Source organism: Dendropsophus ebraccatus, chromosome 5, assembly GCF_027789765.1.
Source record: "Dendropsophus ebraccatus isolate aDenEbr1 chromosome 5, aDenEbr1.pat, whole genome shotgun sequence".
NCBI classification, from domain to species: Eukaryota; Metazoa; Chordata; class Amphibia; order Anura; family Hylidae; genus Dendropsophus; species Dendropsophus ebraccatus.
Window position 1 is genome coordinate 40,259,192 of NC_091458.1, and position 13,993 is coordinate 40,273,184.

A 13,993-nucleotide genomic window follows, 5' to 3' on the forward strand; every position below is an offset into this window, starting at 1 on the left:
ATATTGACATGTAAACTCGCAATCTTGCAGTCCGTGGAGTACCTCCAAGCCTCCAGGATAATTACTGTTATAATAGTAAATGTAGGCTACACGTTTCCTTCCTGGAGCGTATGTTGTGCTACAGTCGGCTGCGCGGGTGTGATCTGGGTAATAAGAAGCAGTAAGATATTTGGGTTAACATCTGTGGGCATGCTCTTTGGAACACACCAAAGAGGAATATAAGAAATTCATGGCTTATTAAGGACATTATGCAAACAGAGTCCGGCTCTGGTCTGTCTTCTCTCGATATTGGATTGATCACTAAATGGAAGTTTACACATTTAATATTCCACCACTACTTGCATTAGTGAAACTTCTCCAACTTTCTCTGAGAAGCCCATGACCTTAATGGACTAAATATAGTGTAATTGTGACTACGTTCTGTCAATTTTCAAAATTTATACCAAGTCCTGCACAAGTAAATCATATGTTCAGGAAATTACCAAAAGTAATGACAATTACACTGTGTCTGGCCCATCAGTCAAGCAGTGGGCATGTCGTGTAATACATCAACTTGTCTTTTTTGACAGGTTTCCAATTTGTAGCTAACACAGCCTGTAATGGTCAACTGAGGACACCTGCAATGGGCACCTACCCCATCTTAACCCACACAACCTCCTTTGGGAGTTTCCCTATTATACCCCATGTCACCAGCTGTAGTACTGTTCATTATTGCTCTACCAACTGGGCCCAGTTCCCTAGTGTGACATGCCAAAATCTGTGCTTAAGAAGACAGAGGGTTCAGCAGCACCAATAGTCCCTTGCTTTGGCAATAGTGGATGGATGCCCGCTCGTACGTATGCGAATCTTGTGTAGAAAAAGTCCAACAGCATCCACCAGTAGTCTTCAAAATTTATTTTGTAACCAAATCTACATAAATACAACAATTCGACCCCTGCTGAGGTCTTTGTCAAGTCTATTTGTGTGGACTTGGTTACCAAATAAATTTTGAACTCTACTCCTGGATGCTGTTGGACTTTTCCTACACAAGAAGCCGAAATCTGTGTCAAGCCGGGTAACAGTTTGTATCCCATGTATGTGAATGGCATTCTGTAACTTCATTTACATTCTGTATAGCTTTATTACTGCATAGATGCATTGTATAGTATTATTTTCACCCCAGCACAATTTCATCTTTATTATAATAATGATTCTTTATATAGCACCAACTGATTCTGCAGCACTCTACATAACATTGCCAATTTGGCCCCTGTCCCCTCACAATGTATATTCACCTATTTGTATGTTTTGGGTGTGGGAGGAAACTGAAGTACTTGGAGGAAACCCACACATAGAAACTCATTTAATGGGGACCTGTCACCCCGGCTGCCAGGGTGAAGCCCCTTATACTTATTCCCTCCTCCAAGTCTCGGTCCTGCACCCCATCCCGCCGCCAAGATATCGCCGTCGAAAGCCAAGTGCACGCTCCCCAGAGATGAGCCCGACGCCCATAAAGAATGACTGCTCCAGTCAAGGGGCTCCACCGGGGGGTCGGGCAGGCTTCACCCCGGCAGCCGGGGTGACAGGTCCCCTTTAAACCTAGGACCCTAGAGCTGCAAGGCTACAGTGCTAACTACTGAGCCACTGTGCAGCCCATCCTAATGTAATCCTTAAAGGAGAAGTCCGGAGGAAATAAACATTTTCAAGCAGACGGACAGGGAGGAACATAATAATCAAGCCATACTTGCCTCTCTTTATGCCTCTATAGTGCTGTCTCACTACTCCGGGACCCCCGCCGGGCCCAGGGATATCCTGCTCCAGTAACACCACGACTCGGATAATGGATTTCCTGCACAGCCAATCATTGACTGGTGCAGTGATTGGTTGAGTGTGAGATCCGTCAGCCAGGCATTCTCCCCCTAGTCATGGCGACGTTGGAACTCTGTGGGGGGCGGGGGGAAGCCTGTGATGGGGCACTTAAGGGGCACAGAGAGAAGTAGGTAGAGATTGTTTATTATGTTCCCCCCTGCCTGCTTTCAAATTCTTATTTTCTCCTGACTTTTCCTTTAAGCCCTATCACAGATCCCCGAGTGCTGTCTTAGACCATAGGAAGTATACAGTGAATTATTTGTCTTTTAAAGCCTTACGGGATGGCTCGTAATATATACATTCATAAAGATAGATGGGCTCATCACCTTATCACCATCTTTATGGCTCTGTTTAAAGTGGTAAGCAATATTTCGGACACGCATGGCTGCCTTCAAGCTAGTTTAATGATCCCCACGTCATCAAGAGTTTATGCAGCTAGTAATGTAGCCAAGCACATCTCCCATGACACCAGATCATGTATGTCGGTCTTATAATCATAGATCCTAAAAAGAGAGAATATCCACTTATACCCAGGGGACATTTGCCAGCAAGAGGCACTAATAGTTAATATTTAAAGCGCTGTTTTAAAGAGCTGCATTTATAGCCTATACGATGCAAACTGCATAAAACAACCCTTCCGATTGCTTCTGCCACAAGGCCAGAGAGAAGCATGTTGTTCCTAGAGTCAGGACCTGCTTCTGTCAGACATTTATGGCATATTGTGTGGGTATGCTATAAATGTCTGGATAGAAGTACCTTTTTGAGCTAGCTCGTGTGACCTGTGTAACACTATAGGACGTCTAGTAGGCTAAAAAATTCTGACTGACTCCCATCTGATGTCTAGACGCACCTGACTAAATTACTTTATTAGGGTCCTATTACACGGAGCGATTTTTAACGATTAACGACTAGTGATGAACGATCGCAAACGAGATTGTTTATCGTTAACCTGAAATCGGTCACCATATTACACAGAACGATGGTCGTTAGTTACGATCATTACTTTGATCGTTATTGTGATCGTTACTATGATCATTTACTCCATCTGATCTCAGCAAAACAAAGCAATTACACTGAACGATTAGAGGACAAAGGCGGAACTTGAGCAAACGAATGTGGAATTACAGCGAACGATTTAAGATAATTTTAGGTTCAGATCTAAATCAACAATCAACGACATACAAACGATTTTCTCGATCGTTGCCTGCAATTACACAGAATGAGTGTTGATTAAACTCGAATGATATAACAATTTTTCGCACCGTGTAATCGTCCCGTGTAATAGGGCCCTTACAGTTGTAAGTGATGTGCTAGGACCTAATCTGCAGATTAGGAGGATAGACAGCTAGGTGTACATGCTCTTATGTCTGTAGCTCTATAGCGAAGGCTACATCCAGGTCTCAGGGTGCAGCGACCCTTAAGGTTCCCAGAGACCGATTGGCCATTTCCAAGCTCAATGCCGCCTGCCACATTCTTACTTTACATTGAAGACAAAGAATTCTCATTTCTGTTTGTTTTCTTTGTACTGATGCGGCTATAGTTCACTAGTGAACAGATCTGCCAGGTCGCCCCATCTTCTCCTTCTCTCTCTGACTCGTGCTACGTTACAAGGTTAATTGGTTAGTTGGATGCATTCTCCCACCGCAATTATCATCTACATTCAGTTATTTGTAAAGCTTTTAGGAGAATTAATTGTGTACACAAATGAGATTTCTTCTCCGAGCCATCCAGGAATGACCTTGTGTCTTTTATATTCGGCTGTGCTGCTATATTGATTCTCTGTATAGACAGTGGAAGGCGACTAATGCTTCTTCACCTGGGACTCTGTGTAACGACTACTGCGATAGGTTACAGAAGACTGATGGATAATTGTATTCTAATAGTATGTTACGGAGAATGTCTTTCATTATATGACCCAGTTGTTCCATTTCAGGGGAACAACTTGTTGCCATACTTCTTGACCACGCCAACTTGGCATAAAGGGTCCAAATGTAGCAGTGCCAGTGCTTTGTCAGTATGGTACTTAGATGGTCATCACTGAATGAGAACACTTTAATAACCCTCAGTCCTTTCATCTGTGTAATGAATCAGAAACGCATTGTTAGGCCATGTTCACACATAGTATTTCCGTCAGAATTTTTTCAACCAAAACCAGGAATGGGTTGAAAACACAGAAACTGTGCAAATCTTTTCATTATAATTTTCCCATGTGAATTCCACTCCTGGTTTTGGTTGAAAAACAGTGACCAAAAGACTGACGGAAATACTGTGTGTGAACATAGTGGGAAAAAAGTATTGAAGGCATTCAAGCTCTTGTTATAGAAACATACTAAAATGTGGACTCTCTAAGGAGCAAAGAATCTGATGGTGAGTAAACTGTAGTGCCAAATCCAAGGGATCACTGTTTTCCCCCCTGCAAAGAGGAATGGCTGGAGGAGGTTCTGAAGGTTGTGGTCCTTAGAATAGAGTGACATATTGGTGGCAGTAGCACCGAAGCAGCAGCAATGCAGTCAGGAATGGAGTAAAGGGTTATCACAAGGGTGCGACTGGATAAGACGGGGCCATAGTCAGGAACAGAGTCAAAGCTCAGAGCCGCGAGCAGAATTACAGGGATGAGACTAAGGATCCAAGAGACCAGGCATACAGTAGTCAGTATCCAGGAAGAGGCCTGAGGTCAGGATCAAGAGTCAAAACCAGGAACAATAGGACAGTGTGTGAGCCCTTGAAGCAGGATGATCCCACTTTGAATTGTCCGCAGGCTTGAAGTCCTCTTCAGGTGCCAAGCAGATATGGTAGGATGGCTGCAATCCAATCCACTAAACCCATGGCAATCTAATGCTATAGGGACACTCAAATGGGCAAATTTACTACAGACTGGAATATTGTATGCTGGTCTTAAAGTGACTCTGTACCCGTGCACGGCGCTGTTCTATGCACCGGAACCGGCCGCTGCTCAAGCACTGGAGGTAGGCCGGCCCGCCCCTAGTGGGAGGGAATTTCCTCCCCTTTATGACGTCATACAGGGGAGGGAATTCCTTCCCACTGGGGGCGGGCCGGCCTACCTCCAGTGCTTGAGCAGTGGCCGGTTCCAGTGCATAGAATGGCGCCGTGCATGGGAACCAGGCCTCGGTCCGGAAAACGGACTGCGGCATCGGCTTCTCCGTGTCGGCGCCATTGGATCCGTGGCTTCAGGTACATGGTAACCTGGTGGTACATCCTCTTTAAGGGTGCGTTCACACCTACAGGATCTGCAGCTGATTTTCTGCAGCAGATTTCATTTAAATAACTGAACACAGCATCAAATCTGCTGCAGATCCTGTAGGTGTGAACGCTCCCTAAAGAAATAATCCTGGCTTAGTGACCATGGCCACTTGCTTCCAGAAATAGCACCACTCCTGTTTTCAGTTTGGGTGTAGTTTAGCGGCACAGTTCCATTGAAGTGAATGGGGCTGAATTTTATTACCCCACACACTTTTTTTTTTTATTATTTTTTTTAGACACTGGTGTGAGTAGTGAAAAAGTTGTAAAGATGGTGCTTGTGATCAGTAACTTTTGTTATGAAATGGCAAATATTAATTTAAGTTGATGCATCTCCTCAGGTGATATTACTTTATTATTAGGATTTTGCGGCACGTCTTCTAAGTATTCCTGTAGACGTACTGTGTAGTTTGAGGTTGCAGGACATTATTTATTTACTGTTCTTCTTTTTCTTCTTTTCCAGCTGGTCGGTGGAGAATTTGATCTGGAGATGAATTTTATCATTCAGGATGCAGAGAGCATTACCTGCATGTCGGAGCTGCTGGAGCACTGTGATGTAACGTGCCAGGCCGAAATCTGGAGCATGTTCACAGCTATTCTACGGAAGAGTGTCCGTAACCTGCAGACCAGCACTGAAGTTGGCCTCATCGAGCAAGTCCTGCTGAAGATGAGCTCTGTAGATGACATGATCGCAGGTATTGTAGTTCGTTCCTCCAGTCTCTTGTATTGGGTTATGATACTAAAGATCACTTTATGTGCTTTGGTTAAAGGGGTTTTCAGAGCAAAACATACCATTGAGCCATCCACAGGATTCATAGGACATCAGTCACTGATCAGCCTGGTGCCAACACCCGCTGCCGAATAGCTGTTCAGTGCCCGCACCACACAGTAACAGGAGCTGGAAGCAATCTCTTCTCCTTTCACTATAGCTACAAGTCACTACAGCTCAGCTCCTGTTCAAGTAAATGGCAGCTGAGCTGTAGTAACCAGGTCCTGCCACCACATAGTTAACTGAGACCACTGCTTCCTGAGTGGTGGGTGTTGGCATCCGTCAATGTTAAGCTGTGGATAGTCCATCAGTAAGTTTTGCCCGGGAAAATCCCTTTAATGCCAAATGACTTTCCGATATTTTGCAAGCACAGACCTTGGTTGAATTTCAGAACAAAGTGATACATTAAGCACATAAAGACCCCTCCACAAAGGTTACAATTTAGATAAAAATTTAGCTTTTAACAAGCTTAATAAGAAGGATGTGCAATTCATTAGTGATTTTAATGAATTGTAACCTGATGGAGTTATTTGACAAAATTGAAGTGTCTTAGGGTGCATTTACACAGAAAGATTTATCTGACAGATCTTCAAAGCCAAAGCCAGGAACAGACTATAAACAGGGACCAGGTCATAAAGGAAAGACTGAGATTTCTCCTCTTTTCAAATCCATTCCTGGCTTTGGCTTAAAAAATCTGTCAGATAAATCTGTCTGTGTAAACGCACCATTATTTATGTGATTGATGAAGGAGTTTGTGAAGGAATGTCTTAATTGTTGCTGTCTATCTATGTCCTGTACTATCTATATGTCTGTCTGTCTGTCTGTCTATCTTAGCTGGATGTTTATGTGGAATGGTTTTGTATTTGGCTGTGTCTGTGGGATTATCAAATGGTCAGCCATAAACCTCCCCAATAATGGTAACATTGGAGGATACAGTTGTTATGCCAGCTGTCCAAGTCATGGAGCTATAATTGTGAAACCATATTGTGCTTGATACATATGTGCAAATCTTAGGAAACTTTTATTCATGGTCCTCACTGGTCTACATAGACATTTCTGGAGGCACATCACCCCCACCCAAACTTACCATAAAAGCATGGGGTATGTAGCTCCTAGCCAGCCCCAGCTGGGACCATGAATGGAAGGTGCCATTGAAGAAGATGGGTGTATATTAGAGCATAATATACAATGGGACTCTCCATTTTATTGTGGAACAACACTTCAGCTGTACCATCTGTAACTGCAGCGAAGTATCATTTCATGTATTAAATCTCTTTTATATAATTCTGTGTGATTATAGCCGCCTTTGACTATTATCGAAATCGACCGATTGCAGGGAGGAAGTAGCTAACAACTTCTCCTGCTTGACTTTGACTTTTAATAGACATTAAAAAGAACCTGTGGTCACTGGGACGGTCCCAGTCCTGATAGCTTTGATTCATAGATCTCTACCTTTACCCAAACAGGGATCTATCGATTAAGGACGGCAGGGTGGGGAAAAGCTGCCGAGGACTGTCCCATTGACTTAGACAGCATGAAAATGGCAACAGGTTCTCCTTTAGGAAATAATATTTTTGGAATTTTGTAGCAGATTTAGTGTGCGATTTGCAATACATGTACACTGGGCAGGCTATACTTGGACTATGTAGCAATATACTGTGCACAGTACTTGAAGGCAAGTTCACTGTACACACACACACACACACACACACACACACACACACACACACTGTGCAGGTTTTCATTATTTTTTTTTCCCCCTCTCATCCTTTAAAAAGTGATTGCCACCCCTCCACTGCTGCTCCTGTATTGACGTCACTGTACATAAAGGTGATCAGTCAATCATTGCCCTGTGCCTGTGATGTTTCACCCATGATTGTGTCGCTGCCCATAGGTCAGGTCAGCAGGGATACACCGGCCCCTTTACTGTTAATATGATGTGAATTTACTAAGCAGGAGTTATCTGAAATATGACTGGGTTTCTGGAATGTGCGCTGGGAGGAATGTAGAAGTTTCATCAATCTGACTGTACAGGTCAGTGGATTCTCTCCTGTGTCCACAGAATGTGTAGGAGGCGAATAGCGCGGGAGCGGTCCAGTCCTTCTGGTTTAGCTCATTGTTCACTATCAGAACATAACTCGGCAGGGCTGAGGTCACCGCACATGTACAGACACTTAGCTATGAGGTATTTTGCATTTAAATTATTATTTTTTTTTTTTTATAACCTGATTTATACATGGACCCAGGTTTATCGAGCTTGTGATTGGTTGTTCTAGGAAAACGATGCTACTTGTGAAGATATATCCTGGCTTTTATATTTATAAACATTCTATAAAATTCTTTATTGCGAAAGTATGAGCCCATTGGTGGAGCTTATAGTAAAATTGTTGCCTTTGTAGTGCAGCACATCGATTCCCTGCCGTCATTCCCTATGTCATTCACACATATACACTCAGGCAAGGCCTCTGTCTGTGTTACAAGGACTCTTGGGCTCTTTAGCTTCCTCAATGCCATTGTTAAAGGAAGGGGAGCTCTCTTTGTCATGATGTTGACTTGACACAATTATGGAGAGCCAATGGGTTGCCACGAGCCACACAAAGTCCTACGGTTCTATTATAACTATAAGCCTTTTTGGCCATGCTAGATCCTTACGGTGGAGCTTACGTGTTACTATTTTATTCAGAGTCTACGGGAATACCAAGGGTAGCCAAGCACTATACTTCCATAGTGCTTGATTAGAGCCGCAGGATATGGGAATGACCACCACTCTATTCGGATGTGAGGTTTTTAGTTATATACACGGTTTGGCAAACAAGTTGATCATGTGGGTCCGACCACTGGAAGTCCCTTCGATCCTTAGAACAAATGGTGTGTAGCCAGTGCTCCATTTATTCTCTATGGGGCCACAGAACATTGGCAAACTTTGCAATGTTTGTCAAGCTATTGCGCCCACCATTCATTTCAGTAACGATTCATTCTCTGGAATGGTGGTGATCACAGTGGTCATACCTCTGCCAATCACCTTGTTATCCTCTATCTTGAGATGAGAATACCCCTTTATGTCTGTTGGGGTGACCCAATGTTTACTTTTCTACATCCTTAGGGTCCTATTACATGGAGCGATTTTTAACGATGTTCACCATATTACACAGAACGATGGTCGTTAGTTACGATCGTTATTGCTATCGTTACTATGATCGTTTATTCCTTCTGATCCCACCAAAACAATGAACAATGTGCAATTACACTAAACGATTAGTGAACAAATGCGGAACGTGAGCAAACAAATGTGGAATTACAGCCCACTATTAGCGATAATTTTAGGTACAGATCTAAATCCATGATAATGACGTACAAACGATTTTTCGATTGTTGCCTGCAATTACACACAACGATTATCGTTTACATTCGAACGATATAACGATTTTTAGCACAATAATCGTCCAATGTAATAGGGCCCTTACACCCTTGCACACTCGTTTTCCGCAGCCTGGCCTGTTCACTGTAACTTTATCCTTTTTCCGTTTTCCCCTATGTTGGTACAGAAGCTGTCAGATTTACATTTTGTCCTAGTCCGTTACCCCCCGATGTGTTGCAGCCTCTGAAGCTTTCTTGACCCTTTGATCTCACAGCGAGTCGTCATGAAAGTGTGCAGGGGTATTAAACTGTGAAATTTAGGATTGAAACAGAATAATGGAAAAAAAGAAAGCAGATTTATAAAATGTCTGAATCTTCTAACAGTGTCAGGAGGACACCCCACCAGCATCAGGAGAGAGGTTATATATTGGCAGGTGGAGGTTGAACTAATGTTATTTTTGTCTATCTTTTTTAGATCTTCTGGTTGACATGTTGGGAGTGCTCGCCAGCTACAGTATCACAGTCAAGGAGCTGAAGCTTCTCTTCAGTATGTTACGGGGAGAAAATGGAATCTGGGTAAGCTGCGGTCAGGACCGACACTCTCTATAATAATGCTTCCGAGCTTGAGGTTACTATCAATGGTCTCCGGAGGCACATAGAATTAAACGTATTCCTCCTGCTGATTGAACGTCTCCATAAAGTAACATCAAATAGCTGATCTTAAATTAAGTATTCAGTAATCTATTGCTGTTTATGGACATTTGTTTGAGAGTGCTTTCACTTAGTGTTCCCTACTCTCTCTGTTTTGACAGCCGAGGCATGCAGTGAAGTTGTTATCCGTACTCAATCAGATGCCACAGAGACATGGACCCGACACCTTCTTCAATTTCCCAGGACGGAGTGCGGCAGTAAGTGTTTTATTGATTGCAAACTTCTTGGAAGGGTAAAGTATTTGTGCTGTGTATTAAGTAGGTCTTACTGACAGCGATGGAGAAACTACTTATAGTGTATATACTTAGTTTCCCTGAAAATAAGACTCCTTCCTAAAAGAAGACACCCCAACTTGCCTAAAGTAAGACATCCCCCCGAGAATAAGGCACCCCTTCTCTAAACTAGGGTACCCGCCAAAAATAAGGCTGCCAGGACTCACCTAATCCCCTCGTAGATCTTTACAGCCGGCGCCGCAGGCAGCCTGGTCCATGTGCTCCAACATCCTCCGCACGTCCCGACACATGGTGCCATACGTCCCGCCGCGCGTCCCACTGCTGATGCCCTCTTGTAAGTATTCCAGGGAGGTCTAGGAGGGATGTCTTATTTCTCTCCCCCGGCTGGCGGGAGAGAAATAAGACATACCCCGAAAATAAGACATACCCCGAAAATAAGAGAGGGAGATAATTATCAAACTGGTGTAAAGCAGAATTGTCCTAGTTGCCCCTAGCAACCAATCAGATTCCACCTTTCATTCCTCACAGACTCTTTGGAAAAATGAAAGGTGAAATCTAATTGGTTGCTAGGGGCAACTAAGACAATTCTACTTTACACCAGTTTGATAAATCTCCTCCCATAGTGCCTGTTTTTGAGCCAAAATTTATATAAGGCACTGTCTTATTTTTGGGGAAACACAGCATGTATAGTAGCTGCCTCCTCCAGTCGTTACCTTTATTGTCTTGTTGCCTTGTCTAAAAATATCTAACATTATATTTTCCACAATGCGCCAAATAGTGGCACATTTTACGACGAGGTCAAGTTGAGAACATTAGTAAACTTGCCCCACAGTGTTGCCGTCTTATATATGTTATTTCTTCTCTTCTCATTCTAGGCAATAGCACTGCCTCCTATTGCCAAGTGGCCTTATCAGAATGGTTTCACATTGAACACATGGTTTCGTATGGATCCTTTAAATAATATAAATGTTGACAAGGATAAACCTTACCTCTATTGGTAAGTGAATATTCAATGTGATTGTACTGTTCTATGTGTTTTTGTATAGACAGTAAATTTTGTGTAGTAAAATTGCTTTTATCTAGCTTAAAGGGGTACTTCAGCGAACATATTTTTCTTTCAGATGAGCTGGTTTCAGAAAGTTATATAGATTTGTAATTTACTTCTATTTACAGCAGCTGATAAGTCTAGAAAGACTTGAGATTTTTAAAGCGACTCTGTACCCACAATCTGTCCCCCCCAAACCACTTGTACCTTCGGATAGCTGCTTTTAATCCAAGATCTGTCCTGGGATCCGTTCGGCAGGGGATGCAGTTATTGTCATAAAAACAACTTTTAATCTGGCAGCGCTGTGTCTAATGGCCGGGGCTTACATTTGTATATGCATTAGGCTGGCGCCACCTCTCCGTCCTTCCTCCCCACCCTCCTCATCTTTAGGAATGATCCAGGAACATTTACTGCTGTTTGAGCTTTGCACAGGTGTATTAACGATCCAGCCCATGTTTATTATACACACAGGTGGGGAATAGGAAGCAATCCGCCTGGAGCATTCCTAATAATGAGGAGGGTGGGGAGGAAGGACAGAGAGGGTGTGCCAGCCTAATGCATATACAAATGTAAGCCCCTGCCGTTAGACACAGCGCTGCCGGATTAAAAGTTGTTTTTATGACAATAACTGCATCCCCTGCCGAACGAACCCCAGGACAGATCTTGGATTAAAAGCAGCTATCTGAAGGTACAAGTCGTTTGCGGGGGTCAGATTGTGGGTACAGAGTCGCTTTAAATAAAGCTAAAATACAAATCTATGTAACTTTATGACACCAGTTGATTTGAAAGAAAAATATTTTCTCTGGATAACTCCTTTAAACTTGATGGGCAGTCTCTAACAGGGTTTTGTCTCTATTGGGGTCATACCAGTCACAACATAGGGGTCACGTTTGCCAGATAGAAGATGCATTGTGTTCTATAATAGAACCTCTATAAAATATTAAAGTATTTTTTAAAAAGATTTTTCCCAACTTGCAAAGTTACCCCAACTGATCATAGAGGGATCCGACCACTGGGCCCCTCAAAAATGTGGAGCTGAGTCTCCTGTTAGATTGGAGTCCCAGACGCCAGACCCCTGTGATCAAAAAATTATCTCTGGGCAGGACTTTGCCAACTGGGAAAACCTTTGTCCTTCAGTTCTGGGTTATAATTAGGCCGAAGGAACTTTTTGCCTATTTTATGACATTAGTCCTCATATTTTAATATTACTATACTGTTTTTCTCAGTTATATATGCTGCTCTGCCTAGAATACATATGATGTCACTGCCCCCATAACACGCACACTTTTATTCCTATACACTCACATATACATGGTCTATCGTAGGTAGTGCCTGTGTCTCCCTATTCTGGGTGTTTTATTCTATTTTCCTTTTTGACCTTTACGAGCCCAGGACAGGATGGCATTTCTCCATTTACATTTATTGCACTTCAGGTCTTACATTTTTTCTATTACATTTTCTATAATATGATCCCGTGTATACCGCACCTAATGCATCATTCAGCCGCCTGCAGCTAGTAAGATGCCTGCTGAACGTATCCCAGGATTTCACATTATTGAGCTGAAAGCTTCTTGTATGAGGGAAATTAACACAACGCTATTTCCATTTTTATACTTAGGGGATTTATTGTAAAGTTATTTGTCAGGTCTTATAGAAAACCTCAGTCAAGGAGACATTGGGTCATGTGCCTAAACACTACTATATACAGTTTAGATCCAGCATATTCCGCAGCACTGTACACACATCACTCCTGTGGGTTATGTCTGTCTTTAGGGCTTTCAGTATAAACTCTAATTTAATGGGGTTTTCCTGGCTAATACCATTGATTGTGTCCTCAGAGTAAGCCATCAATTGCTCATTGTTGGGGGACTGATACCCAGCACCCCCCCATCTGCTATTTGGAGCTTGCACTACACAGTAAATGTACTCGGAAGCAGCTAGTTCTATTGGCTCTGTAATCAGGGGCTTTGCGTTACTGCAGCTTAGCTCCCATTCAGGTTGATGGCATCCCCTCCAATCAGTGTTTGATGGCTTATCCTCGAGATAGGCCTATTAGCCACACCCTTTGAGTTTGGGTAAGAAACAAAATACCTGTATGTGAGAATATTTGACCTCCATGCAGACATCGTCCTTGGTTAGATTCAAACCCAGGACCTTAATGCTGCAAGGCAATAGTGAAGACATGCTGCTTATTCCACTCCAGTTCACAGAGCAAAGCTGACAAGTAAGCAACAAAAGCAAAAAAAATAAAATAAAAAAGTGCCAGCATAGTAATATATATATATATATATATATATATATATATATATATATATATATATAATATACATTTTTAAAAAATTTTTTTACTAAATTGAAATCTAATTTTCTCATTTTGTATTCTATGAAAGGTTTCCAAACTGCTGACACTGTTAGGCTGCCGTTAGAGAAACAGATCACTGATCTCAGGGAGACCAGCCAAAGATAACACTGCCGGCTGCTAGTTAAAGTTCTCAATGCAGTGAAATCCTAGGTGCATTGCTCCCTGGGAGACATGAATATAGGCAAAAAAGAAGCCTGTGGAGCCCTTACTTAAGAGTCTCGAAACACAGGACTAGCCAGATATCCCTCCATGAAGGACCCAGCCAAGGGGTAGCTTCTGTAGGGAAACTACCAAAACCACCATATTAAGTGGCCCTATAAGTCAAAGTAATGACAAGAGAAAAACCAAGGCCAGGTATCCATCCACAGACAGCTGTTTCGGGGTGTTGCCCCTCATCAGTGTGGAGCAGG

At 42.8% G+C, this 13,993-nt stretch overlaps 1 protein-coding gene across 7 annotated transcripts in view; it reads left to right on the plus strand.

Annotated features, from left to right (window-relative positions):
* NBEA (neurobeachin) overlaps window positions 1–13,993 on the plus strand; it is a 453,563-nt gene that overhangs the window by 92,213 nt on the left and 347,357 nt on the right. For all 7 annotated transcript variants that reach the window (XM_069969916.1, XM_069969921.1, XM_069969920.1 and 4 more), the window contains exons 2-5: window positions 5,570–5,801; window positions 9,708–9,808; window positions 10,045–10,140; window positions 11,052–11,173. In XM_069969916.1, coding sequence (XP_069826017.1) covers window positions 5,570–5,801; window positions 9,708–9,808; window positions 10,045–10,140; window positions 11,052–11,173 — 551 coding nt within the window. The remainder of the gene's footprint in view (window positions 1–5,569; window positions 5,802–9,707; window positions 9,809–10,044; window positions 10,141–11,051; window positions 11,174–13,993) is intronic.